General features: G+C 41.1%; 2 protein-coding genes across 2 annotated transcripts; both read left to right on the forward strand.

Annotated features, from left to right (window-relative positions):
* The first annotated feature begins 1,687 nt into the window (after positions 1–1,687).
* TRAF5 (TNF receptor associated factor 5) lies at positions 1,688–9,263 on the forward strand. Its single transcript, XM_054399083.1, has 10 exons — positions 1,688–1,902; positions 3,007–3,064; positions 4,239–4,340; positions 4,853–5,017; positions 5,324–5,401; positions 5,915–5,989; positions 6,255–6,347; positions 7,318–7,458; positions 7,960–8,128; positions 8,686–9,263. The coding sequence occupies exons 1-10, from the start codon at positions 1,688–1,690 to the stop codon at positions 9,261–9,263; spliced, it is 1,674 nt and encodes a 557-aa protein (XP_054255058.1).
* Positions 9,264–14,912: 5,649 nt separating this feature from the next.
* Positions 14,913–21,717, forward strand: LOC128980685 (protein FAM133-like). The gene is made up of 7 exons (XM_054399158.1): positions 14,913–14,935; positions 15,623–15,694; positions 15,934–16,068; positions 18,161–18,213; positions 19,359–19,439; positions 19,675–19,767; positions 21,208–21,717. Exons 2-7 carry the CDS (start codon positions 15,625–15,627, stop codon positions 21,256–21,258), a joined length of 483 nt encoding a protein of 160 aa, XP_054255133.1. The 5' UTR covers positions 14,913–14,935; positions 15,623–15,624; the 3' UTR covers positions 21,259–21,717.
* Positions 21,718–22,048: the final 331 nt, after the last annotated feature.

Here is a 22,048-nt window from a genome sequence, read left to right on the forward strand (position 1 = left end):
ATAAGTCTTTATGCCTGGTATGTGATTATGGCTTGTAGTCCTGTGGGTTACCAATGTTAGATGATCAGTTGTGCTGGAGTTAAGTCTGACATTCAGCCTGGTGGAGAGCAGAAAGGCTCTTACAAGCTGTGTACAAGCATGGATGAGGGTTCTGAGTTACAGGAGAACGTTAATGTTTGCTGTGAAACACATCTCTTCTAGTTAAATGTTTTGGCTTGGTTTTGAATCAGGTACTTTATCTGTTTGCAGGATTTCTTCATTCAGTATAGGATATTAAAGTAGAAGGGAAAATGGATGTTACTTTCTGAAGCCTAAGGTGGTCCATGGCAGTGCATAAGCTGTGCGTAGCACAGCACTAATCACTGGTTTTGTGGGACAGGAATCCCTGCAGCAGTGAGGCAGAGCAGCATGTCAGTACCTGGCACGCTATTTTGTGCCAGCTGCAAGGTTATTAATGATGATGTGTTGGCCCTGCAGCAGATACCCTGGATGACCTTACAGAAGCTGAGTCAGAGCTCTCAGAGAGGTGCCGATGCCAGGAAGAGTGACTCAAGTGACTGACAGGGTGGATGATGCACACAGAGAACTAGCACCCCACAGCACAGCTATAAAATTGGACACTTTCACCCTAAAACAATCTTGAGACCTCAGGTACGTTGTGCTTTTTATACACATCCTGTAAGGAAAAAATAACTTCTGAATGCAAGCACACAAGAAGTGAAAACCAGAGCAGCTCTAGGTCTAGAGCTACTTGAAAAAGAATTACTGCAAGATTGAGGGATTGGTAGCAAATCTCAAGGTTTATGACTTTATCTAGAAACAAATATTTCTAGTTTTTCCAATTATAAAATTAACATTGCATTCCTGTGCTTTGTATGAGCCTAGGTAGGTTGAAAGAAAAAATTAACATCACAATTCTGATTGCAGTCTTGCTTTTCTTTCTTTCTTTTTTTTCCCCACATTGCTTCTTTCAGGCAGGATTAATACACTCAAAAACCTGCACATAATTAAGTAAAATGTTGAAAAAACAGTATTAGAGTTTACTACTGTAAATGAGTGATCAACAGGAAAAAGAAAGATGTCAAGTTAAGAGACTTTGACTCATGGAACACCTAAACTGAAGGTAAAATCCCCTTGCCTTTTTTTTCTGTGCTCCTTGCTGTGAACCACAAAGCTACCTCCTGCTTGAACCAGTGCAGTGAAATTGTGAATTCATGTGGGTGGGCTCTGTATTAAGTGTAGACTTTCCTGGCAGACATTACGGCCAAGACTTGGCCTCTGCTTTCCCTAACCATGTCTGTGACTCTTGTAGTTTTTTTGAGACCGAGAGTTGCTGTAAGAAAATGGTAACAAAAACAAACAAACAAACAAAACTTAAAAAAACCCCAGCAAACCCAAAACTGACAAAGCCCCATCAAGATCTCTGTTCTGTGGAACAATTTTCAGTTAGCGAGTCTCTTTTCAAAGAGGTGTGCTTTAATGCATTTTTTATAACCACTGCTTTGTGGTTCTCTGAGCACTTCACTGTTTTCCATAGTTGATGCCAGAGTTCCCTCCAAAACTCGTCACATCCTTCTGTAGATGACAACCCTCCTGCAAGGGCAGCCTGCTGCAAGCAGTAGCTGAGGCAGTGTGGCAGCTGGTGAATACTTGAAGGGATTCTTCCTGTGTTCTCAGTGCAGCTCCCATGGCCTGTGACGAACCCAATGCTCTTTCGGGCATCTTCATGCGCCAGAACTCTGCCAGTGCCATCTCTCTTGACTTCGAGCCTGATGCTGACTACAACTTTGTTGAAACCTTAGAAGACAGGTACAAGTGTGCCTACTGCCACCTCGTGCTTCACAATCCCCACCAGACGGGATGCGGGCACCGATTTTGCCAGCAGTGCATTATTTCTTTGAGGTCAGTACAAACTCCACCTGCATCTGCAAGCTCCCTGTGCTCCCCCTTCTAAAAATAGGGCAATATCTTCTATAAATCAGCAGAAATGCCAAAATCACAGTACTGATCTGATAAAACACTGAAAGTGACAATAGACTGTTGAATAAAATGACTGCAGGCTAAGTGTTTTGAAGGTGTCTTTAAAGGCTTTATCTGGTGCCAGAGATGAGTACTTGAGTAACTGCAGGGAAGTCAGTGTAAAGAAATTGCTGATGAAAGCTTTTCTGACGAAAACTGTTTCAATCTGTCTGTCTAGCATTGTGCTGTTCAGATTAATTTGTTACATTAATTTCTCATGGTATTGGCACTGGTGGTTTAGATTAAGCTATTTTAATTTCCTTCTGCATAATTTCAATTATTTTACTGGGGTTATGAAACTGAAATTAGTGTTACCTGGTACTACAGTCAGATCACAAGGCTGCTGACTTCCATTCTCTTGGGATTTACCTGCAGATATAAATTTATCCTGCAGACCTGTCTGGAAACAGATTACATACTGTTTGTTGTACCCAAGAGCAGGGTGTGGCCTGAGGAGGTTGCAGAGGAGCCTGTTTATGTGGATAGATGTTGCCATTTACCTCTTATTAATTTTTGATGCCTCATGTTTTCTGCTTTCTCTCTCTGGGTTGCCTTCCTTTTGCACTTTTGCACTGCCTCAAGAAGTGTTTTCCTATCCTTTGCCGTAGGAATTCCAGAAGCCTTTTAAGACAGAAGCCACTGGATCTTCTTTTACTGGTGTAACTTGCACTAGGCAAAGACTGGGTTTAATGCATACAACAGGAGTTTTTCAGATATGACATTTGTGAGCAGCAGATGGCCAGAGAGGTACAAAGTCCTCGTAATTAAAACCATCTTATTAACACTCATAGGACAAACTCTGCTTTCTCTTACATATTTACTGTTGCAGCTAGTGCCTTCTTATTGCTGTGGGCACAATTTGGCTGTGTGGTTACCAGATGAGAGTGTTTATTATGATATCTAGCCACAGTCAGATTCTAGCATAGCCCAATTTCATAAAACAAATCAAATTTTCTGTGGGTTAACATGACTCTTTCTTTAATCTAGAGAGCTGAATGCAGTACCCACCTGTCCTGTTGACAAAGAAACAATAAAAATGCATGAGGTAAGTGGCTGTAGTATCGCTTCAGCAGTCAACATCTGCATGGAAGAAAACAAGACAGATGAGAAGAAGATGGCTTTTATTCTGTTAGTCCTCAGGGCAGAGCAGCTTTTGTCTCTGAAATTATGCTAAGGGAAGAAGCATATTCATGATACTCTCCTAGAGAGAAAGTATAGATGTATAGCTAAAGCTTTATTTTTATACCTCATGTTGTGAAGTTATTTTATTGTAGTCCTTTGTATTTTCAGTAAAATGCCAAAGAATTTCAGAAAGTTTTAAATGCTCCCTAGTCATCAGATGTCTTTTTTAGTGAAAAAGTGCCTTTTTAGTGCCCTGACTCCTTTATTTGATTGTTTTCACTTTGTTATAATTTGCTGCCTTAACCCATTGCATTATATCTTATTGACCTTGCAGACTTAATTTACTTTTGGGAAACTTTTCAGAGGACATGATAAATTCCTGCTTCTTATTTTGCAAACTATTGATATTTTTATCTCTGTAATTTTATATTTGTGATTCACTCATTTGTCCTTAATTATATGCCAATACTTGAAAGTATGCTGCAGACTTGGTCCTGCCAGAACCTTTCTCTCTTTTCTACTCCTGACAGGAAATTGCAATCAGATTTTTGGTTTTCATTTGCTGTCTTCTACATTCTGCAAGTTTTGATCCAGTAGTGCAATAGTGATCACCTTTGTGATGTTCCTTACATGAGGATCTCTAAATAAGTCTGGAAGTTTTGCTCTGAGGGCTTAATTTGCTTCTGCATAAACAATTGGGAAAGATGGTGTTTCCTAGAGTCTATAGAAGGGATATCTCCATCCCAAACCGTGCACTGCACTGCACTGCTTGAACTTGGGAGGACCACACACAGAGATAGTTTGGCTTTGGGGCCCTGTTAGCTCCAGCTGCTTTCTTCTGGATACAGGCAGGCTCTGGCAGTGGTTTTGTAGCTCGTGAGCTACTAACCTGCTGGCACTATGCTAGTTATAAAATTCATATATGTTTAATTTTTTTTTAAGTACACATTTTCAGTATGAATTATCAAGAACCATACTAAAAAATTATGGAGTCTACATTTATGTGCTTGAAAGATTTGTTGTGATGGTCTGCTTTTTTATATTCTTTATAACATTCTATGTGGCTGCATATGAAGACTGGTTTGCATCATTTACAGGTGTTCAAAGACAACTGCTGTAAAAGAGAGGTCCTCAACTTGCACGTGTTTTGCAAAAACACTCCTGACTGCAATTCAAAAATAATTCTGGGACGATATCAGGTCAGTTTGACCAGATTTTGGAGCCTTTGATTTTCATGTGAACTCTGTGTATTCCTGATAAGCTAAATTGCAGCGATTGTCTTCAGAATTCAAAGCTACTGTAGCAGTCTGGTTTATGTACACAGATTGTGCTTTAGCTCAAAATATTCTGTTAGCTTGTTCCAGCATTGCCTTAGGTTATTTGTTTAATAAGAACCACTTGCTTTATGTAGCGTTAGTATACCCACAGCATCTATACATACCTTCTGTATGTTTAAGTGCCATGTGATGGTTGATTCAAGAAAACTTTTCAAGACATAATGGCCATTTGGGCCTTTCCTTGGTATGTCAATTGCATGAAAATTGGCAGTCATACGAAGGACTCTTCACTTTAGTTTGGAACTTGGAAAAGGAGAAAGTTTATGGAGGAAGAAGTATTTGAAGTTTTGTTTGTTACCAAGCTGATGAATGTTGTGTGGGTCTGCAGATGCAATGAAATATGTTGGGGTTTAATTTGCTGTGGCACATTGCAGGAGCATCTTCAGCAGTGTTTGTTTGAAAGTGTGCAATGCACTAATGATGGATGTTGTGAACAAATTCTTCGGAAAGACCTAAAAGAGCATTTAAGCCAGCACTGTAAATTTCGAGAAGAAATGTGCCAGTACTGTAATAAATATGTGGTGTTAATTAACATAAAGGTAAGATTTAAAAGCATTTCCTGGGAATCCATCGTGTATGCTTCCTCTTAGTGTTGCTGAGTGAAAAGTTTCCAGCATTGCAATGTGGCTTAACAACTCCTGAATCAAAATTTTGCTGAATAGCTGAAGGAGAAAGTATAATAAATGTGCTTTAAATAATGCCAACTACTGTTGTTCTCTGATGAAGGGCAGTGTGATGTGGGGCTTTGCACACGTATGTTTGGAATTACTTTTTGCATGTCTTCCTTTACATATACTACTATACAGAAATGCAAACTGTTGCCTTGTTTGCTTCTTTTTCCCCAGAATCATGAAGAAAATGACTGTCCTGATTACCCTGTGCCTTGTCTCCGAAACTGTTCACAAATTATTCTGAAAAAAGAGGTACTATTATTTTTCTCATGTACTGTGATTCAGCAAATCACACATGTTTATTACAACTGAAAGTTATGTTGCAGACCACATTGGCCCATGCCAATAAAACTTCATTGTTTGGTCATAAAATGGACCTAAGGGCTTCCCAGGGTAGTGGAGTCACCAACCCTGGAGGTGTTTAAAAAAATGTTTGGATAAGGTGCTTAGGGACATGGTCTAACAATTACGTACTGGGAGATGTTAGGTTGTGGTTGGTCTTTTCCAATCAGGCAATTCTATGCTTCTATGATATGTCCCATTTGATAAAGAAAGTATTTGGTTACCGCAACCATTGGCATCTTGGCAGTCTGGAAAAGTATCTGGCTTGCTTATTGACTCTGAATACTCATTTCCCTGTTTATGTGATTGGTGGGACCATGACACTGATCTTTGCTCATCCTTTATGCAGGCATTCAGATGTTATCAGTGTGGCAAGTTACTTAGTATTCATTTCATTGCAAGTTTCTTTGTTAATATCTGCAGATTGACAAACACCACATGGTTTGTCCTGAGGCAGAAGTGGACTGCCCATATAAGCAGTATGGCTGTCTTGCAAAGGTACAGTTTTATGGATCTTATTTGCACTGGGACTGGAATTTGTTTCTCAAACCAGCTGGAGCAGTTAATCATAATCACTAGTTTTTTTCTTTCACAACCATTTCTAGTGTTGGCTAAGATCCTGTACTTGAGAATCAGGACTGCCATTCCCTCACTTTCAGAGCACATTTTAAATGCTTGCATCAATAAATTTTTCACTATCAGCTTCAAAAAATGTGCATATCTTATTATTGTATTCTTTCACTTCCCCATTTGCGTCACTAAGGTTAAAAGAGGGAAACTTGCTGAACATGAAAACAGTGCCCTGAGGGAGCACATGCTGCAGATTTTAGACAAGAACTCCCGGCTGGAAGAACAGGTAAGTCAGATTTAGCAAACACTCTTCAGCAGTTCTTGGCTGGTTGGAGGATGATATGAGATTTGACATTTGTTACCTGGTTTGGGTCAGCTACATTTTAAAAGATTATTTTTATTGTCTTTCAATGACTCAGAAGTCAGAATAATCTCTTCTAGTGAAGTCAGTCAATCAGATAGAAACCTCCCTGTGCTCAGACATGTCTAGTCTCCACTGAGTATGGTGGGAGGCTCGTTGCCATTGCTCATCTCACTTGTTTTCAGTCTCTGCTTACAGTGGATACAAGGTTTGGAGATAAAGTATTTTACAGTTTCAGTGTCCAGTCAGATTACTCCAAAAAGGAGCTTTTAAATGCCCAGGTCACCCACTCTGTAGAGGTAGCACAGAATAGTGCAGAGCACCTCTCCACGCACAATCATTTCTGCAGCTCTCAGCAGGTGACACTGGATGTATGCCAAATTGTACTAAGGTCAATGCGTCCAAACTGATGATTGTCTTGCTCTTTTGCTTGTTTATGCTAAAAATAAATGCTCCAAAGTGTTACAACTTGTTTTGGAATTAATATCCCTTACTGACTTACTTCTTTTACTGGTTAGACCTCAGTAGAGGAAAAAAACTAAAATATGCATGCATATATACATATATGCACAGGGAAACACACATGCACACGTGCCGTTAAGTATGTATTATCCTACTATAGAGCCAAGTGGATCATCATGATGAGGTTGAGAGATATGAGTCTCTTTGCACTTGTTGCCACAGAGATCTATTAAAGAGTATGATTAGCTTGCACTCAGCTGTTGCCAGTGCTTATCCACAAACTGTACATTAAGTAGTCCTTTATCTAGCTAAGTAAAAGGCTTTGCATTGTAAACTTTTCCACTTTCTTTTATGCAGTCACATATGTTTTAATTTAATTGTTGTGTATTTTGGTGTGCCTTAGCATTTTTCCTGGTTTCTTTTCTATCTGTAGATATCTGATCTATATAAGAGCCTGGAATGTAAAGAGATTAAAATCCAGCAGCTAGCAGAGGCCATTAAAAAGTGTGAGAAAGAATTCCGGCAGTTTACACAACTGTTTGGTAAAAATAGCAACTTGATGGTAAGCACACAGGTGAGACATTTATTTTGCCTTTTTACTAGTTGCTTCCTTGCATCCTGAAATATATTTATGCAGTAAGAGTTGTCACTGATACCAGGACAATAACAAATTTCCCATATGTTTCATATGCCCTTCTTGGTTTTTTTACAATATAGTGTTGTCTTCTCTTTAATCAATTAACAAGGTTGGATATCAGATCTGGGCAAAAGGTATTGTAAAAATCCTCATGTCCAGATCCCCATGGCAAATATAAAAATGTAAATTTGAATAATCAGTTGAATGAGGTGATGGATTGCAAATGGATCTGAGTAATGAGTGGATTCTTGGTCAATAAACATGGAATCGGTTATGAAGGAGCATTTGAATACATTCTTAAGCCAGCAGACAACTGTTGAATGGACTAGTTGATATGGTTAATATGCCAAAGGCTTCTTTATTTTATTTCAAATGGCTGATTTTATGAATATCTTTTGTCTCTGCTTCCACCCTCTTCCAATGGTATGAACTGGGAAGGCTCTGGCCAGTCACCTGGATAAGTCTGCACGCCTGGAATCACAAGTGAAACAGCTAATACAGATGGCAAACCAGCAACAAAGCAAATTAGACTTGAGGCCTTTGTTTGACACAATTGAAAATGTAAAACAGACAATTGCCCTGATGGAGACATATGACCAGCGCTTGGGTGTGTAGGGACTTTCAGTTCTTTTCTGCATGGGTGTGGGATTTTTGCTGATTTACTGGTGGCTAGGTAGAGGCTTTCATGCTTCAGTCAGTCAGTTGCAACTCTTGGCTAGAAAGTGTTTTCTTCTCATTTTATGAGACCAATCTGTGGTTTTACATGCATGCTGCATCCTCCTGCCTTCCCCTGCTCCACAATGAATTCCTGTATTCCTGTAGAGCTGCAGGAGAAATCTGGCCAGAGAGCTGGCTCTGATCATGCTGGTGTGCTGTGATGTAGGCAGTGATACTGTCCATAGACAAGCATTACATCCAGTTCGTAGTTACTGAATTTCCTTATTCAACTACAAGCTGCAATTACAACTGAAAAAAATTAACAGCTGTAGTAACACTAGTTACCAGCCTATATTATACTCAGACTAGAGTAGTTCAGTATTGTCAACTCAAGCCTGGTTGCTCTTTGTACACAGAGCTCTGACAGATTTATTTCACCCAATGTTCCTCTTTGCCTTTCTCTCTCTGTTTTTTTAAATTTCTTTTTCCCTTCTACCCCTTCCCTAGTTGTTTTGGAAGATCAGTCCAGCAAACATGATCTCCAGATCAATATTCACAAAGCACAGCTTAATAAAAATGAAGAACGATTTAAGCTTTTGGAAGGCACGTGCTACAATGGGAAATTAATCTGGAAAATCACGGACTACAGGATGAAGAAAAAAGAAGCAGTGGAAGGCCGTGTCCTCTCCATATTCAGCCAGCCCTTTTACACCAGCCGCTGTGGGTACAGGTTATGCGCAAGAGCCTACCTGAACGGGGATGGCTCAGGAAAAGGAACACATGTCTCTCTCTACTTCGTAGTGATGAGAGGGGAGTTTGACTCGCTGCTACTGTGGCCTTTCAAGCAAAAAGTTACACTTATGCTTTTGGACCAAAGTGCAAAAAAAAATCACATTGTGGAAGTGTTTAGAGCTGACCCCAATAGCAGCAGTTTCAAAAGGCCAGATGGAGAAATGAATATTGCCTCTGGATGTCCACGCTTCGTTTCACACGCGGTCTTGGAGAACACAAAGAACACCTACATCAGAGACGACACTCTGTTTTTGAAAGTGGTGGTGGATTTATCCGATCTGGAAGAATTGTGAAAAGCGGGCCCCATCAGTGCAACTGCTTTAACCAGTAAGAAATGCTTTCTTGGTCACTACCAGCCATGCAATAGTGATTTGCCACTAGTCAAGCTAGTAATGTTTCAAAGCTTTTGGACTGCGTAACAGACAATGAGTTGCCCAAACATCAGCCTTTCCTTTTTTAATCTCTTTTTGCAAGACTGCATTTTTAAGACAGCTAGGAGTCCAATTTGATGTGAACATGCATTAAATCCAGACTTGGCTCAGTCCAGGCTGGAGGGAATGCTTGGTTTCAATCACCAATCAATGACTCCTCCAGTAAGCCCCCTTGGAGCCCAAGCAGGCCTGTGGGCTCCTGTCCCCCATGCAGAAGTGAAGCCATGACCCGTCTGAAAGTGAAGCTTTCAACTTTAGTACATTTGAATCAACGTATCTTGATCCTTTCACCTCCTGGATTTTTGAAGCAGGAAGAATGGTTCCAGTCAGGGAGGGAAAACACCTGCCTTTCCCTTCTTTTTTTCTCTTTTTTTTTTTTTTTTAATTGGAATATGCTAATGTCTCTTACTTTTCTAGCCAGGTATTTCAGCTATATAGAGTATCCCCAGGTGACAATAGCTTTGTTATGTCCTTTCCATTCCTGCCTAGTGCCTTGGGACAGATTTCCACTGGTCATAAACATCCACAGTCCCCAGCTGAAGCTAAAAGAAGCCATAGGCACTTCTCACCTCTCAGGGCACAACCAGAAGCAGGGTACTTGGCCAGACTGGCCAGCTCTTGGCCGCATTGCTGGAAGAAGGGTGGCAAAACTCCTGTACTTTTGCTCCCCAATCTGCACAAAAGAGATGTTTTCTGGTCTACCAACTCTAGAGAAGACAGGAAGAGCTTTGGATATCTGCTTGAGAAAAGGCCCATGTAACTGTTCTCCTCTGCTAGAAATGGAGGTATTTGAAGAAGGAGGAGGAAAATGGACTAGGTTGCCATAAGATCCTAGTTCTCACAGGTAATGCAGCTCTGGCATTTGTTAAAAGGTGAGACAGCAGTTGAGTAACAGCCGCTATGAAATATATCTGAAGATCTTATATATCTGAAGATCTTAATTATTATTCCAAGTTCCTCCCAAGGGAACGTGTGTGCTGTGCGAGGTTTAATGAAGACACACTAAAACCACCAAGATCAGGTGCTGAGGAACAAGTGGCAAAGAATACATGTGCCTTTTTAAAGCCTTTTGGGTGCCTGCAAGAGAGATGTAATTTTTGCACACTCAGTAATTTTGTTATTACAAGTGACAGAATCTCACACAGATCAGGTAGTGAAATACTGCAAGACTATCCATTGCTCCTGCCGTCCACTGGCAGAGCAAACCCAAAGCTTGCCAAAAGACAGCAAGAAACTAAGGTAGGTTTAGACTAGAGTAAACTAGGCAGGATAAAAATCAAAACAGTGCACAGACCACAAAGTACAAGGTGAAAAATTCAAGAGGGCAAATGTGGCAAAATCAAAAATGCCCTTTCTGTGCAGGATATTGATATCAACTGAAATAACACAATTTGGGGACTGACACTAAGACAAAGGCAAAATACCACGTTTTATATCTGCAGTCTCATTGCTAGACACTTACTTTCCCACAGAGTTCCTAGAACATAATTCAGACACAAATATTATCTCTCTGTACCATATGGTAAGTTAGCACATCTGAAATTTTTGTTTTGAGCTTTTGGTTGTATGAGGTCAAGATGTACTGGACCACTGTAGGGGCTTTCTGTGTTCCCAGGGACAGATGGTTAGGAGCAGATTTTATTCTTTTGTACAGCCACGGCTGACTTCAACAGTAATTTTGGCTGTACAACAGAGAGAATTCATCTGCATGTCCCTAACGCTTTGTTTCAGAAAAAAGCAAGCTTGGTTTGAAAATGCTGTGGCATTCTAGGATATCAATCCCAAGCTTTGGACATGGACTTCATATCAGTTATTACTTTAATATTTGTAATGATTCACTTTCAAAACAGCACCACTTGCATAATAACCACTAATAATTACTGGAAAGCTCCCACTGGGACTCTCCAGTATGCTGAGTGTAAAATACAGAAATTGATAAAGAACTTGGAAAATCAAGGGAAGCAAGAAAGAAAAGATGCAGTCTGTATCCTGGCAAATTGCCAGCCCTCTCCACCTCCACCACCCCAAGTGTCAAATGGGGATAATAATACTTGCAGGAGCATTAGGACTACTTAATGTTTGTGGAGAATTTTCAGCATGAAAAGAGCAAAGTATCATTACAACTACATTTCTAATTATTAGAATAGGTGACAGCATAGTTATGTGGATAAGTGTTTTGTGTGTTTCTGGACAGATTATGAAAGCATGTTTGGTTTTAGCCAGTCCATACTGCAGTTTCTCCTCTACTTACCAGCTGGGTTGAGGCTTTTGCCATGAGTATTCCTTTTAAAATTCTGAAGCACAAATGATTCATCCTGGATGATGAAAACATCCCTTTTGAAATACCACCTGTTTTTATAAAGAATTAGTTGAGGAAGTTGGTTCTTTTTAAAGACAATCTTCTTGAATCTTTTATTACAACAGTTGAGAGATTTATGTTAAAATTTTCAGCCATTTTTGCTACTTGCAAAGAGGATTTAAAATTTCATCCCATTCCTAACGAAGAAAAAATGTTGTATAGCATGAATTATCAGGAAGAATTTTAATGTTGCATGAAAAACACCAAAAAAACTTTTCAATAATACTGTACTGGGTAAATTTAAAAAAAATTAAAACAGGGTATTTCTACATCAGCATTCAAAATGTTTTTAATGTATTTATTGACAGTTTGTAGTTGTTTGAATATCTCTTACTATAATACAGGCATTTTTTTCTAGCCAAATGTTATCACTGCACACATAAACTAATGTAAGAATAAATAATTTTACCATCCTTCTGGAGTGAGTGTGGCATATATTCCTGTTAAGCAAGGTTTTTAAGAAGGATATAGAGTACTGGATATTTGCACCCCAAATTGCTTTTACGATAAAAAATAAGCCGACACTGCTATAGATTAAGAATCAATGTGATTCACAGATATTTTGGGTTATACTTGAATGTTGTAAAGCAGCTGCACATAGAAGTTCAGTAAATTCGAAGTTAAGCTAAATCATATAAAGATCCCTCAGGTCTGAGGGAATCAGAATCAAACAAGGATATTATTTCTGTTTGGAGCAGGGTTGATTCAGCTGAGGTTGGATTTGTTTCAGTTCAGGCTAGTAACAGAGGAATCATTTCAGTATCCCATGGTTATTTTATGCTTGAGAACATGCTATTTTAGAATGGGACTGGAAAACTTGGCAGGATTAAGCCCAAAGTGTTAGAAATCAGCCTGGGGAAAATGTGAGCATCTGACTCCTGCTCTGCTGCAAGAACTCAAACACCCACTCAGTGCCATGAAGTGTCCCAGCACCATAAACATGGCATGCAGGGTGAAGGTGATGGAAAGCCTTAGTGCTGTGCTGCTGCAGGCAGTGTGAGAGCAGCTTTCACACTGCAAGGGGGTGGGAAATGAGGTCCCAGGGCAGGAGTCAGGGTCTCTTAGTTGATTTACAGCCAGCTCTGCTTGACTCACATCTGCATGTGTGGAGATAAAGACATGCAGAAGGGCTGTGTACATGTGTACCAACAACAGGATGGCAGGGGGAGCCTGGGTTAAGGAAAGGGGTCTTCATTGTAGGAGCCACAGCAGGACATGGCTCACGCAGAGCTGCTCCTTGAGAGCTGTGGGAATTCCACACACTGTGCCACATGCATTTGGGCTAATTGCAGAGCTGAACAGGAGGGCAGCACCAACCAAAGGTAATGGCCGTGCTGGCAAGGGAAATGTGAAGAGCAGATCCTAGGAAGAACAAACAGGCCTTGTTGGGAAAGGGCTCCTGTGGCAAGGGCTGTTCATTATTCTGAACAGGTACATGGAATAAATAAGTTTGGCTTCAGTTGCAGGCAAGAGTGAGTAAAGGCTTCAAAGCTCTCATTCCAACTCAGTGTGGAGGGCAGGTGTGTGCCTCTTTGGGCTTGTGTCCCCTCTCTTGAAGCGTTACCCAAATAGCAGCATCATTTCCCTGTGTGCGACACACCAATGCATACAGGCAGAGCAGAGGTGTTTTGTTTCATGTGTGGCAGTTCCCCGGAGCTAGCACACCTCTCCAAGGAGCTGTCATGTATTTATCTTACTATGTGATTAGCAAAATCCCACTTAAATTTCTATCAATTTGCTAACAATTGGCATCACTTTTGTGATTGGTTATTTCTATTTAGATTAGCCCCACTAACTACATACATTATCATCATCAATGTAGAATGGCTTGAGTGGGATGGGACCTTAAAGGTCATCTAGTTCCAACCCCTCTGCCATGGCCAGGGATATCTCCTACTAGATGAGGTTGCTCATGGTCTCATCCAGCCTGGTCTTAAATGCTTCTAGGGATGAGGCGTCCACAACTTCTCTGGACAACCTGTTCTAGTGTCTCACCACCCTCATAGTAAACAACTTCTTTCTAATGTCTAATCTAAATTTACCCTCGTCTAGTTCAAAACCATTGCCCCTTGCTCTGTCACCATAGGCCCTTTAAGGAGTCACTCTCCATCTTTCCTGTAGCCCTCTTCGGGTACTGGAAAGCTGCTATAAGGTCTCCCCAGAGCTTTCTCTTCTCCAGGCTGAACAGACTAATCTCCCTCAGCTTGTCCTCATAGGAGAGGTGCTTTAGCCCCACTCTGGATACTCTCCAACAGATCCATATCCTTCTTGTGTTGAAGGCTCCAAAGCTGGACACACACTGCTCCACTAGATAGGGTCTCACAACAGCAGAGGGGCAGACTCGCCTTGGCTGAGGTGATGCATGCTCTTTGTAGTTGTGGGAGGCAACTCTTTTTTGGCCTGACTTGAGTCAGTGCTCCTGATCTCCCCTGCTGTCTTTACTCTTCCTCCAGTCACCACAGACTTATGCAGACCTCTGGCTTCTTTGGCAGTTACCCACCTCTTGGTGCCTTCTGGCGAGGATGTTCCCTTCTTACCAGTCTTCACATTCCTCTTAGGGTCACAGCCTCTAGCAAGGCAGGCGCCGTTTAAACAAAGTAACCAGACTTAACACAATGAACCCCGCGATCAATAGTCCTGCTTAGAAGACTAATGCAGTATATTTAACTCTAACTTAAACAGTGTCATTATAACTATGGCATTTACTCAAACACGGTTTCACTTAGATAACAGCAGGAGGTGCCCGACTAAGGCGGTAGCACGGGACAGAAGCCCCAGGGCTTTGGAGTGGTGGGGGCCGGCAGGGCCCCTGGGCGGCCACCCATGCGCGAAGAAGGACGAGGGCGTCTAGCAGCCCTCAGTCTCACAGAAAGCTGCCGGCGGCGTACAGACCAGCCGAACGCCGGATACCGCACGGACCAGCCGAACGCCGGGTACCGCACGGACCAGCCGAACACCGGATACCGTACAGACCAGCCGAACGCCGGATACCGCACGGACCAGCCGAACGCCGGGTACCGCACGGACCAGCCGAACACCGGATACCGTACGGACCAGCCGAACGCCGGATACAGACCGCACAACCTCCCATCCTCCTCCGCCGGCTCACCAGGCAGGAAGCGAGCAGCGCTTCCGGGTTGCTAGCTGTGCATAACGGGGCCCAGGCTCGCTTTTGGTAAGCGCTTTTGGTGGGGAAGGAAGCGGAGCTGTAGCGGCCACCCCTCTCTCGGGGTGGGTGGTGCAGGGGGTTACTACTCTGCTGTGGGGAGCAGGTGGGAGCCCGCCTTCCCCCAGAAAATGTCGTACGCATCTGTTCGCCCGTCAGTGGCTCGGCACGGCATAGGTCGGCTCGGACCGCCCTGGCCCGGCACGGCACGGCCGGCGGGGGAGCCCCTACTGGACCGTGGGCTGACGGCGGGACAGGTGTCCGGCCACAGCTGGACGGATGGATGGATGAGTGCAGGCGCAGGTCGGGCAGCTGGATCGGAGCGCTCTTGGCGGTGCAGGCCGTGCCGAGCCTGCAGGCCTTCCTCTGCCGCCTCGCAGGGCGGGATCCTGTGATTCACAGGTAGCCTGCAGTGCGGTGCTGTGGCAAAAAGAAAAACATGACCCCGCACTTGGCGGCATCGTCGATCGTGACACGAAAACAGGGTTTCGTCTTCACGTTCCTGATTCATAAAGAGCATAGTTTACGTTTGCACTTCACCATAGCTGATGCAGTTTGATAGGAGTGGTGGTGGGGCTGCCCTTAAAAGGTCTTGCTGGTTTCCTCTGTCTCCGCGTTACTCTTCCCCACCACACCGCTCCCCTCTCCAAATCTTTTGGAAATGATGCTATCGAATGTATTTTTGACTCTCACTAGATATGGATAACGGGAAGGATGAAAAAAACAGGACACTCTGTGCAACTTCACGAGAAGAGATGAAAGTCCGAGGTAGGCAATGCTAATTGCTAATCTGTTTTAGTACTATGGTGTGTGTGTACATCAGTTGCGATGTTTGACTCTGATGTCAAGCATTGTCACTTGCTGACCGTAATAGACCATGATGGACTAGAAGAGTGAATAAAAATCCCACCAGTTCCTCAAAATAGAGGTGTAACCTCTCTGAAGAGTTTTTTTTGTGGACCATAATTACTGGCATGCTTGTCACTGTTGCCTTGTGTTATCCTAAGGAAAAGAAAAAAGGAAACGAAAACGCAGTAGAAGCAGATCATCATCCATTTCATCTTCATCGTCTTCTAGCACCACGTCTACTTCTTCCTCCTCATCACGCTCGTCATCAAGATCACCTTCCTCAAGTAGCCGAGGTAAGCTAACTCCATGAGTTCACATGATGCTTACTAGTTCTGATAGCTCTCCTGGAAACATTTAATGCTTATTCTAACTGTGGCTAAACCACCAGAAGTAAGTATTCTACTAATAGAATACTTAGAATACTAATACTGTGTGTTCGAGAGTGTTTCTCTCAAACCTTTCCTCTTGCTGTGTTAAGATACCTCTTTGTATGCAGTGTGCAGTGTTCCTGTGTTAATTTAAATAACTTCAGAATAGAAACTGGCATTCAAAGAAATGTTACTTTATAACAATATACTGTATATATTTAAAACTCTTATCTCTTGAAAGTATAGTGATTACGAGAGCTTTTTCTATTTCACCTGACTTACCTAGACCAGACTTGGAATATTTGATTTAGTCTTGGTTTAGTCTTAACGTTGCAAGCATTCAACTGAGACATGAACCCGGATTCAGAAGGCAAATCGTATCCTAGGCTGCATCAAGAGGATTGTGGTCAGCAGGTCAAAAGAGGTGATTCTTCCCCTTTGCTCTTGTGAGACTCCACTTGAATACTGTGTCCAGTTATGGAGTTCCCATCACAAGAAGGAGAGCTATTGGAGGAAGTCCATAGGAGAGCCACAAAGATGATCCAAGGGCTGGAACACCTCTGCTTATGAGGATAGGCTGGGGGAGCTGGAGTTTGTCAACCTAGATAAGGGAAGACTCCAAGGAGAGCTTATAGCTGCCTTCCAGTACCTGAAGGGATCCTACAGGAAGGCTGGAGAGGGACTTTGCATAAGGGTGTCTACCAACAGGACAAGGGGGAAATGGTTTTAAGCTGAGGGAGAGTAGGTTTAGACTGGATCTTAGGAAGAAGTTCATCAGTATGAGGGTGGTAAGACTCTGGAATGGGATGCCTCCTTCCCAGGGGTGTGCAAGGCTATGTTGGATGAGGTCTTGAGCCCGTGAATCTAGTTGAGAGATGTCCCTGCCCATGGTGGGGAGATTGAAGTAGATGGTGTCTAAGGTCCCTTCCAACCTACACCATTCTATGAATCTTACTAAGAGCAATGACCAAGTTCAGTGTGAACACATATACAAGCATTGCAGGGTTAAGATTTTCCATACTAAGCTGCTGCTTACTTCGAGGACTTGGTGTAGATACTATCTGCAAGTAAGGGCAGATTTTTCTTCTGACCTTGAGGGAAATGTATTGCTGATTATATGAAGATTGCACTGTTTCGATTTATCAAAATACTTGGTATCACTGCAAGTAATGTGACTAAATTGCCATTTGCTAATGAAATGTGCTAGGCTAAAGGCTGAAGTGTATTTTAATGTTTTTTTACTATGATTGAGAAGAACTCTAGTACTGAACTAGAGTTTACCTGATGGAAAGTCTAATATCAGGGTTGACTGAAAATTCGCTATCTAGTGCAGGATCTCATATGTGTGATTATGTATTTCACAGTTTAACAGCATACTTATATCTGTATGGAAATATTCGGAGTCTTTCATCTTGAATGAATTTTCTTCTATGTGATACACTCTAAAATTCCTGAAAATAATTAAAATGTCAGACAGTGACAATGACAGAACTCTCGATCATCTCAGAGACATGTCAAGCAACATGTATTTGAGGAAAAAAAATCAATCCAAATTAGTTGTCAGTCTGCATGCTCAGAGATTCACTAAAACTTTTATAGCTAAAAATTCCCAAAGCTTTGCATTTCACAAGGAGAGCAGGCACTGGCTGTGAAATAGGTATTTGCCATCTGTTGAGAGCACAGCTATAGAAAGAAGACAGAAGTATTGTCTCTATTAATATAATATATTGGTGTAAGTAATCACTGAGTAAATCAGGTATTTTCAGTTTCCATGTTAGACTAGTAAGTGGCAGTATGTTAATGTATTGCTTTTCTCAGAGTTTAAACCAGTGTTAATACATACAGGTGAACTACAGCATTTGCTTCTTAAGTGTTACATTTCTATATACCTTCTCTGTAAAACCAAAAGCCTTTTTCAGAATGCTAAACTTGATGAATTTGATTTTTTTATTTTGTTGTTTGTAGGTTTGCTTGGGTTTTTGTTGTTGGGTTTTTTCTTTTTTTTTTTTTATTCTAGATTCTCCTAAGTCTAAATCAAAGAAGAAGAATAAAGAAAAACACACCAAAAAGGTAAACATTTGTGAAGATAAATTAGTTAACAAACAGAAAATAGTTTTTAATATTTTGATAAATGCCATGTAAGATGGAATGGTTTCGTCTCTGTGTAAATCTGAATCATGCTTTATCGTTACAAAAGGTGAACCCATAGGTTGGCATATACTGGACTGTGCATTAAAGGAGAAATAATTTAAATCAATGCACAGTCCAGTATATGCCAACCTATGGGTTCACCTTTTGTAACGATAAAGCATGATTCAGATTTACATAGAGACGAAACCATTCCATCTTACATGGCGTTTATCAACCATTGCTGGTCCAGCTAGCATTTGTAGTAGTGCCTAAAGAAAGAGAAATGGGGAATCTTGATAACTACAGAATTTGTCAGAAGAAATGATTTATAGTTATTGACGGAGTAGTAGATTCTTGCTGGTTTAATTTTTCTTTTTAATTTTACTAGGACCTTCTGTTCAGTGATTTTATTTTTTTTTTTGTGTATATTGGAGTTACATTAAACAAAAGAGACTAAGGCATCAGACCGTTTCTGTTCCTCAGGATCTCAAAGGTTGCTTCTCCACTGCATTACCACAAAGGTAATCACAAAGAGGGGCTGGAACCCCTCTCCTGTGAAGGCAGGCTGAGAGTTGGAGCGGTTCAGCCTGGAGAAGAGAAGACTTTAGGAAGACCTTATAGCAGCCTTTCAGTATTTGAAGGGGACCTACAGGATAGGGGGAGAGGGACATTTTACAAAGGTGTGTGGTGACAGGACAAGGAGTAATGGCTTTAAACTGGAAGAAGCTAGGTTTAGATTAGGAATAAATTCTTCACTAGGAGGGTGGTGAGGCACTGGAACAGGTTCACCAGAGAATCTGTAGAGGCTTCAGCCCTTGAAGTATTCAAGGCCAGGTTGGATGGAGCCTTGAGCAAACTGGTCTGGTAGAAGATGTCCATGCCCATGGCAGGGAGATTGGAACCAGATGAACTTGAAGGTCCCTTCCAACCCAAACCATTCTATGATTCTGTGATTCTATTCTGTGGTGGTAAGGGCAAGCAGTAGTGGCTGTCTTAACTATCTGGTATATTGAGAGCTGATTGTGGATTTCCTGTATTTCACCTTTGTAAGTCTGTAAACATAAGAGCATGTTATATACTTGTAGAAACAGAAAAAAGAGAACAAAATGAAGAAGAAAGAAAAGAAGAAAAAAAGAGAGAAAGCAGGACCTGTCCAGCTTTCCAAGGTATGCCTGTGTGAGTTTGAAGTCCTTTCATAGTTCTCTTTGAAAGGTGTAATCAGTTGTGTCATTAAAATGTCTATAGCACCACCAGTTTTGTCATCAGCAAAGGGAAACCTGTATCCATTATTTTGGACAGTTAGGAAGTAAAAAAGATTATTGTCACTAATTTTATTTAAGATTTGTAACATTACAAAATGAAGCAAAGCTTAAGTCTTTCTAATGTGTGATGTTATTTTAGTTCTTTAAAAACAAAAAGAAGAACGAAAACTACAGTATGATAACTGGAAAGAAAATTAAGATGAGAATAAAGAAGACTAAGAAGGATAAAGAGGTAAGAGTTAAAATAGTCTATGTATCCCTAAAGGAAAATACTGTATCTTTTAATATTTTTCTAATAGCAGTCCTCCATGGAAGAGTAGATCTTACAATTAGGAGTTGTAAGTTGAATGTAGCTTTTAATGTGGCTGTGATGCCATCTGAGAAATCTGAATTCATCCTTTTGCGAGATTCTGTGTTGTGAGTGGGCTTGGAATACTCAGGCATAGGTAGATAAACCAAAGGATGCTAGTTCAGGTTCTTAAAATTTCAGCCAATTTGTGACTTTATTGATTTGCGCTGTTTTCAGTTGTCCTCATCATCTTCATTTTCTCTCTTGTCCTCAGTTGTGGTAATGGCTGCTTTATTGTGTATTTTGTTGTTTGTTTGTTTGTTTTTTTAATGCAAGCAAGGCTAACCAATTTTTAGAGAGGAATTACAAAAAAGATCATAGTAGTGTTAGGACCATGTGCTCATACATTCACCTAAAGCAGTCATGTTTTTGCTGAATTACTCGAGGAAATAGATGGACAGTATTTTTGTGATGTTGCTACGAGTGTTCAGTGTTTTCAGCAGTTTCCACACCTTGGAGTGAGCTGCAGAGGGCTTCTGGTACTAGTCAGTGTGTGTTAGAAGTTTTACTTTGCAGAGATGTCCAGTTTGTCAGTTTCTGAGTCAGCCATAACAGTTCATTCTACAGCAACTGAAGCAGACCTGAGCGTTCCAAGTTAAACCTAATCCAAAATGTATTATCTTCTCTCTGCGGCACTGGAGTTTGTGCTAAATTCTGGTGAATGCTTGCTAGCTTTATCCCAGTAAACTGCTTGTTACAATATTTGATGTCAAGTATTTGATGTTGGTCCTTTTTTTGATTGGGTGGCCATGGTCATGAACATGCTGAACATCTATTCTTCACAATATTTTAAGATTCAATAATTGTTCTATAAATTATGATTTTGTGATACTGGAAACAAGTGTTTTGACTGAGCTGTCTCTTGTGTAAAGAAAGAAACTAAGGTTATGGTTCTTTTCTGTTATGCTGCAAACTGCTGCTTAAATCATAGAAGAAAATTACACTTTTAAAGCGCACGACTTTCAGTGTGTACAGTGAAAGTTGCCTCTGACACCAGAAAATTGCATCTATTCTGCTTGTGAGTTAGTTCCTTCTTGAGCAGGCTATTTGCCTATATGGGGAGCAACTCGGAAAACATATCATGAAATAGTGACACTGACAGCTTGTCTCCAGTTGCATCTCTTCTGAGTACCTGTTGCCTTGCATATCCTCCAGGCACTCACACCTAACTGGTAGCTAGTTATATCCAGCTGTTTGAATGTAGTAGTGTTTGTTGTGCAGCATGCTAAGGTGTGAAAGCCCCACAGAAAGCAGGGTTAGACAGCCTTGGTCCTCTTGAGTACAGGTCTGTTAAACTACTGCCTCTGCTCTTCTGCTCTACAGAGAGACCGGAACCGCGCAGAACTCCTGGAATTTCTGAACTCTGCCTTATAATGGGAAGAGTGCTGACCAAGGACTTAGTGCTGACCAAGGACTTGTAAATATACCAACGCAGCGATCATCATGCCTAGCAAAACACTAAAGGGAAACTCAGGGAAAAGGACACCAAGTTTGACAAAACCAGAATTTCCTGCTGAAAAGACAATCAGGATGTCCTTACTAATTGCAAAATGAAGAGTAACTGAAAACTTGTTAATGAAAATCCATGTCCTCCTTTTGAGATCCTAAGGTAATAGCCAGGCTATGGTGTTCTGGAAGAGCCTAAAAGTATGTTGTTGGCAATGATCAGAGATGACACGCTGAAGTCCAGTAATGTAATTTCTGTCTGAACTGCACGCAGAACACACTCTTAATTTCAAACGTCTTAATGTTTCTAGTAGTTTAAGCAAAGTATTTGTAAATGTCTATTTGAGAGATGAGGCATTTCTATATGTATTTTTTCCAGTAGTGGTTTTACTTGTCCTAAAGAGCAAGTTGACCTTTGTAAATAGAATGTGCTTTTACATAAATGATTTTTTGACAGTTCTTTCACTAATATATTATTTTCTTTCAGAGTTTGAGATACGTTCTTTCTCTGTATAGTTTATTGCTTTCACAAGAAAGTGTAACAGTAAAATACTCTAGAGCAATAATGGTAGCTGAGTGGTTGTTATCCTAAAATAGAAGCAGGAAAAGTCTTTGGTTTTGTTTGAACAGCTGATCCAGATAAACACAGGCAGCTGACAGTTTATCCCCCTCATCTGGAGTTGCACTTCTTAGGCCTAAAAGCTCTGGAGTTCTGACC

Source organism: Indicator indicator, chromosome 2, assembly GCF_027791375.1.
Source record: "Indicator indicator isolate 239-I01 chromosome 2, UM_Iind_1.1, whole genome shotgun sequence".
Classification (NCBI taxonomy): domain Eukaryota; kingdom Metazoa; phylum Chordata; class Aves; order Piciformes; family Indicatoridae; genus Indicator; species Indicator indicator.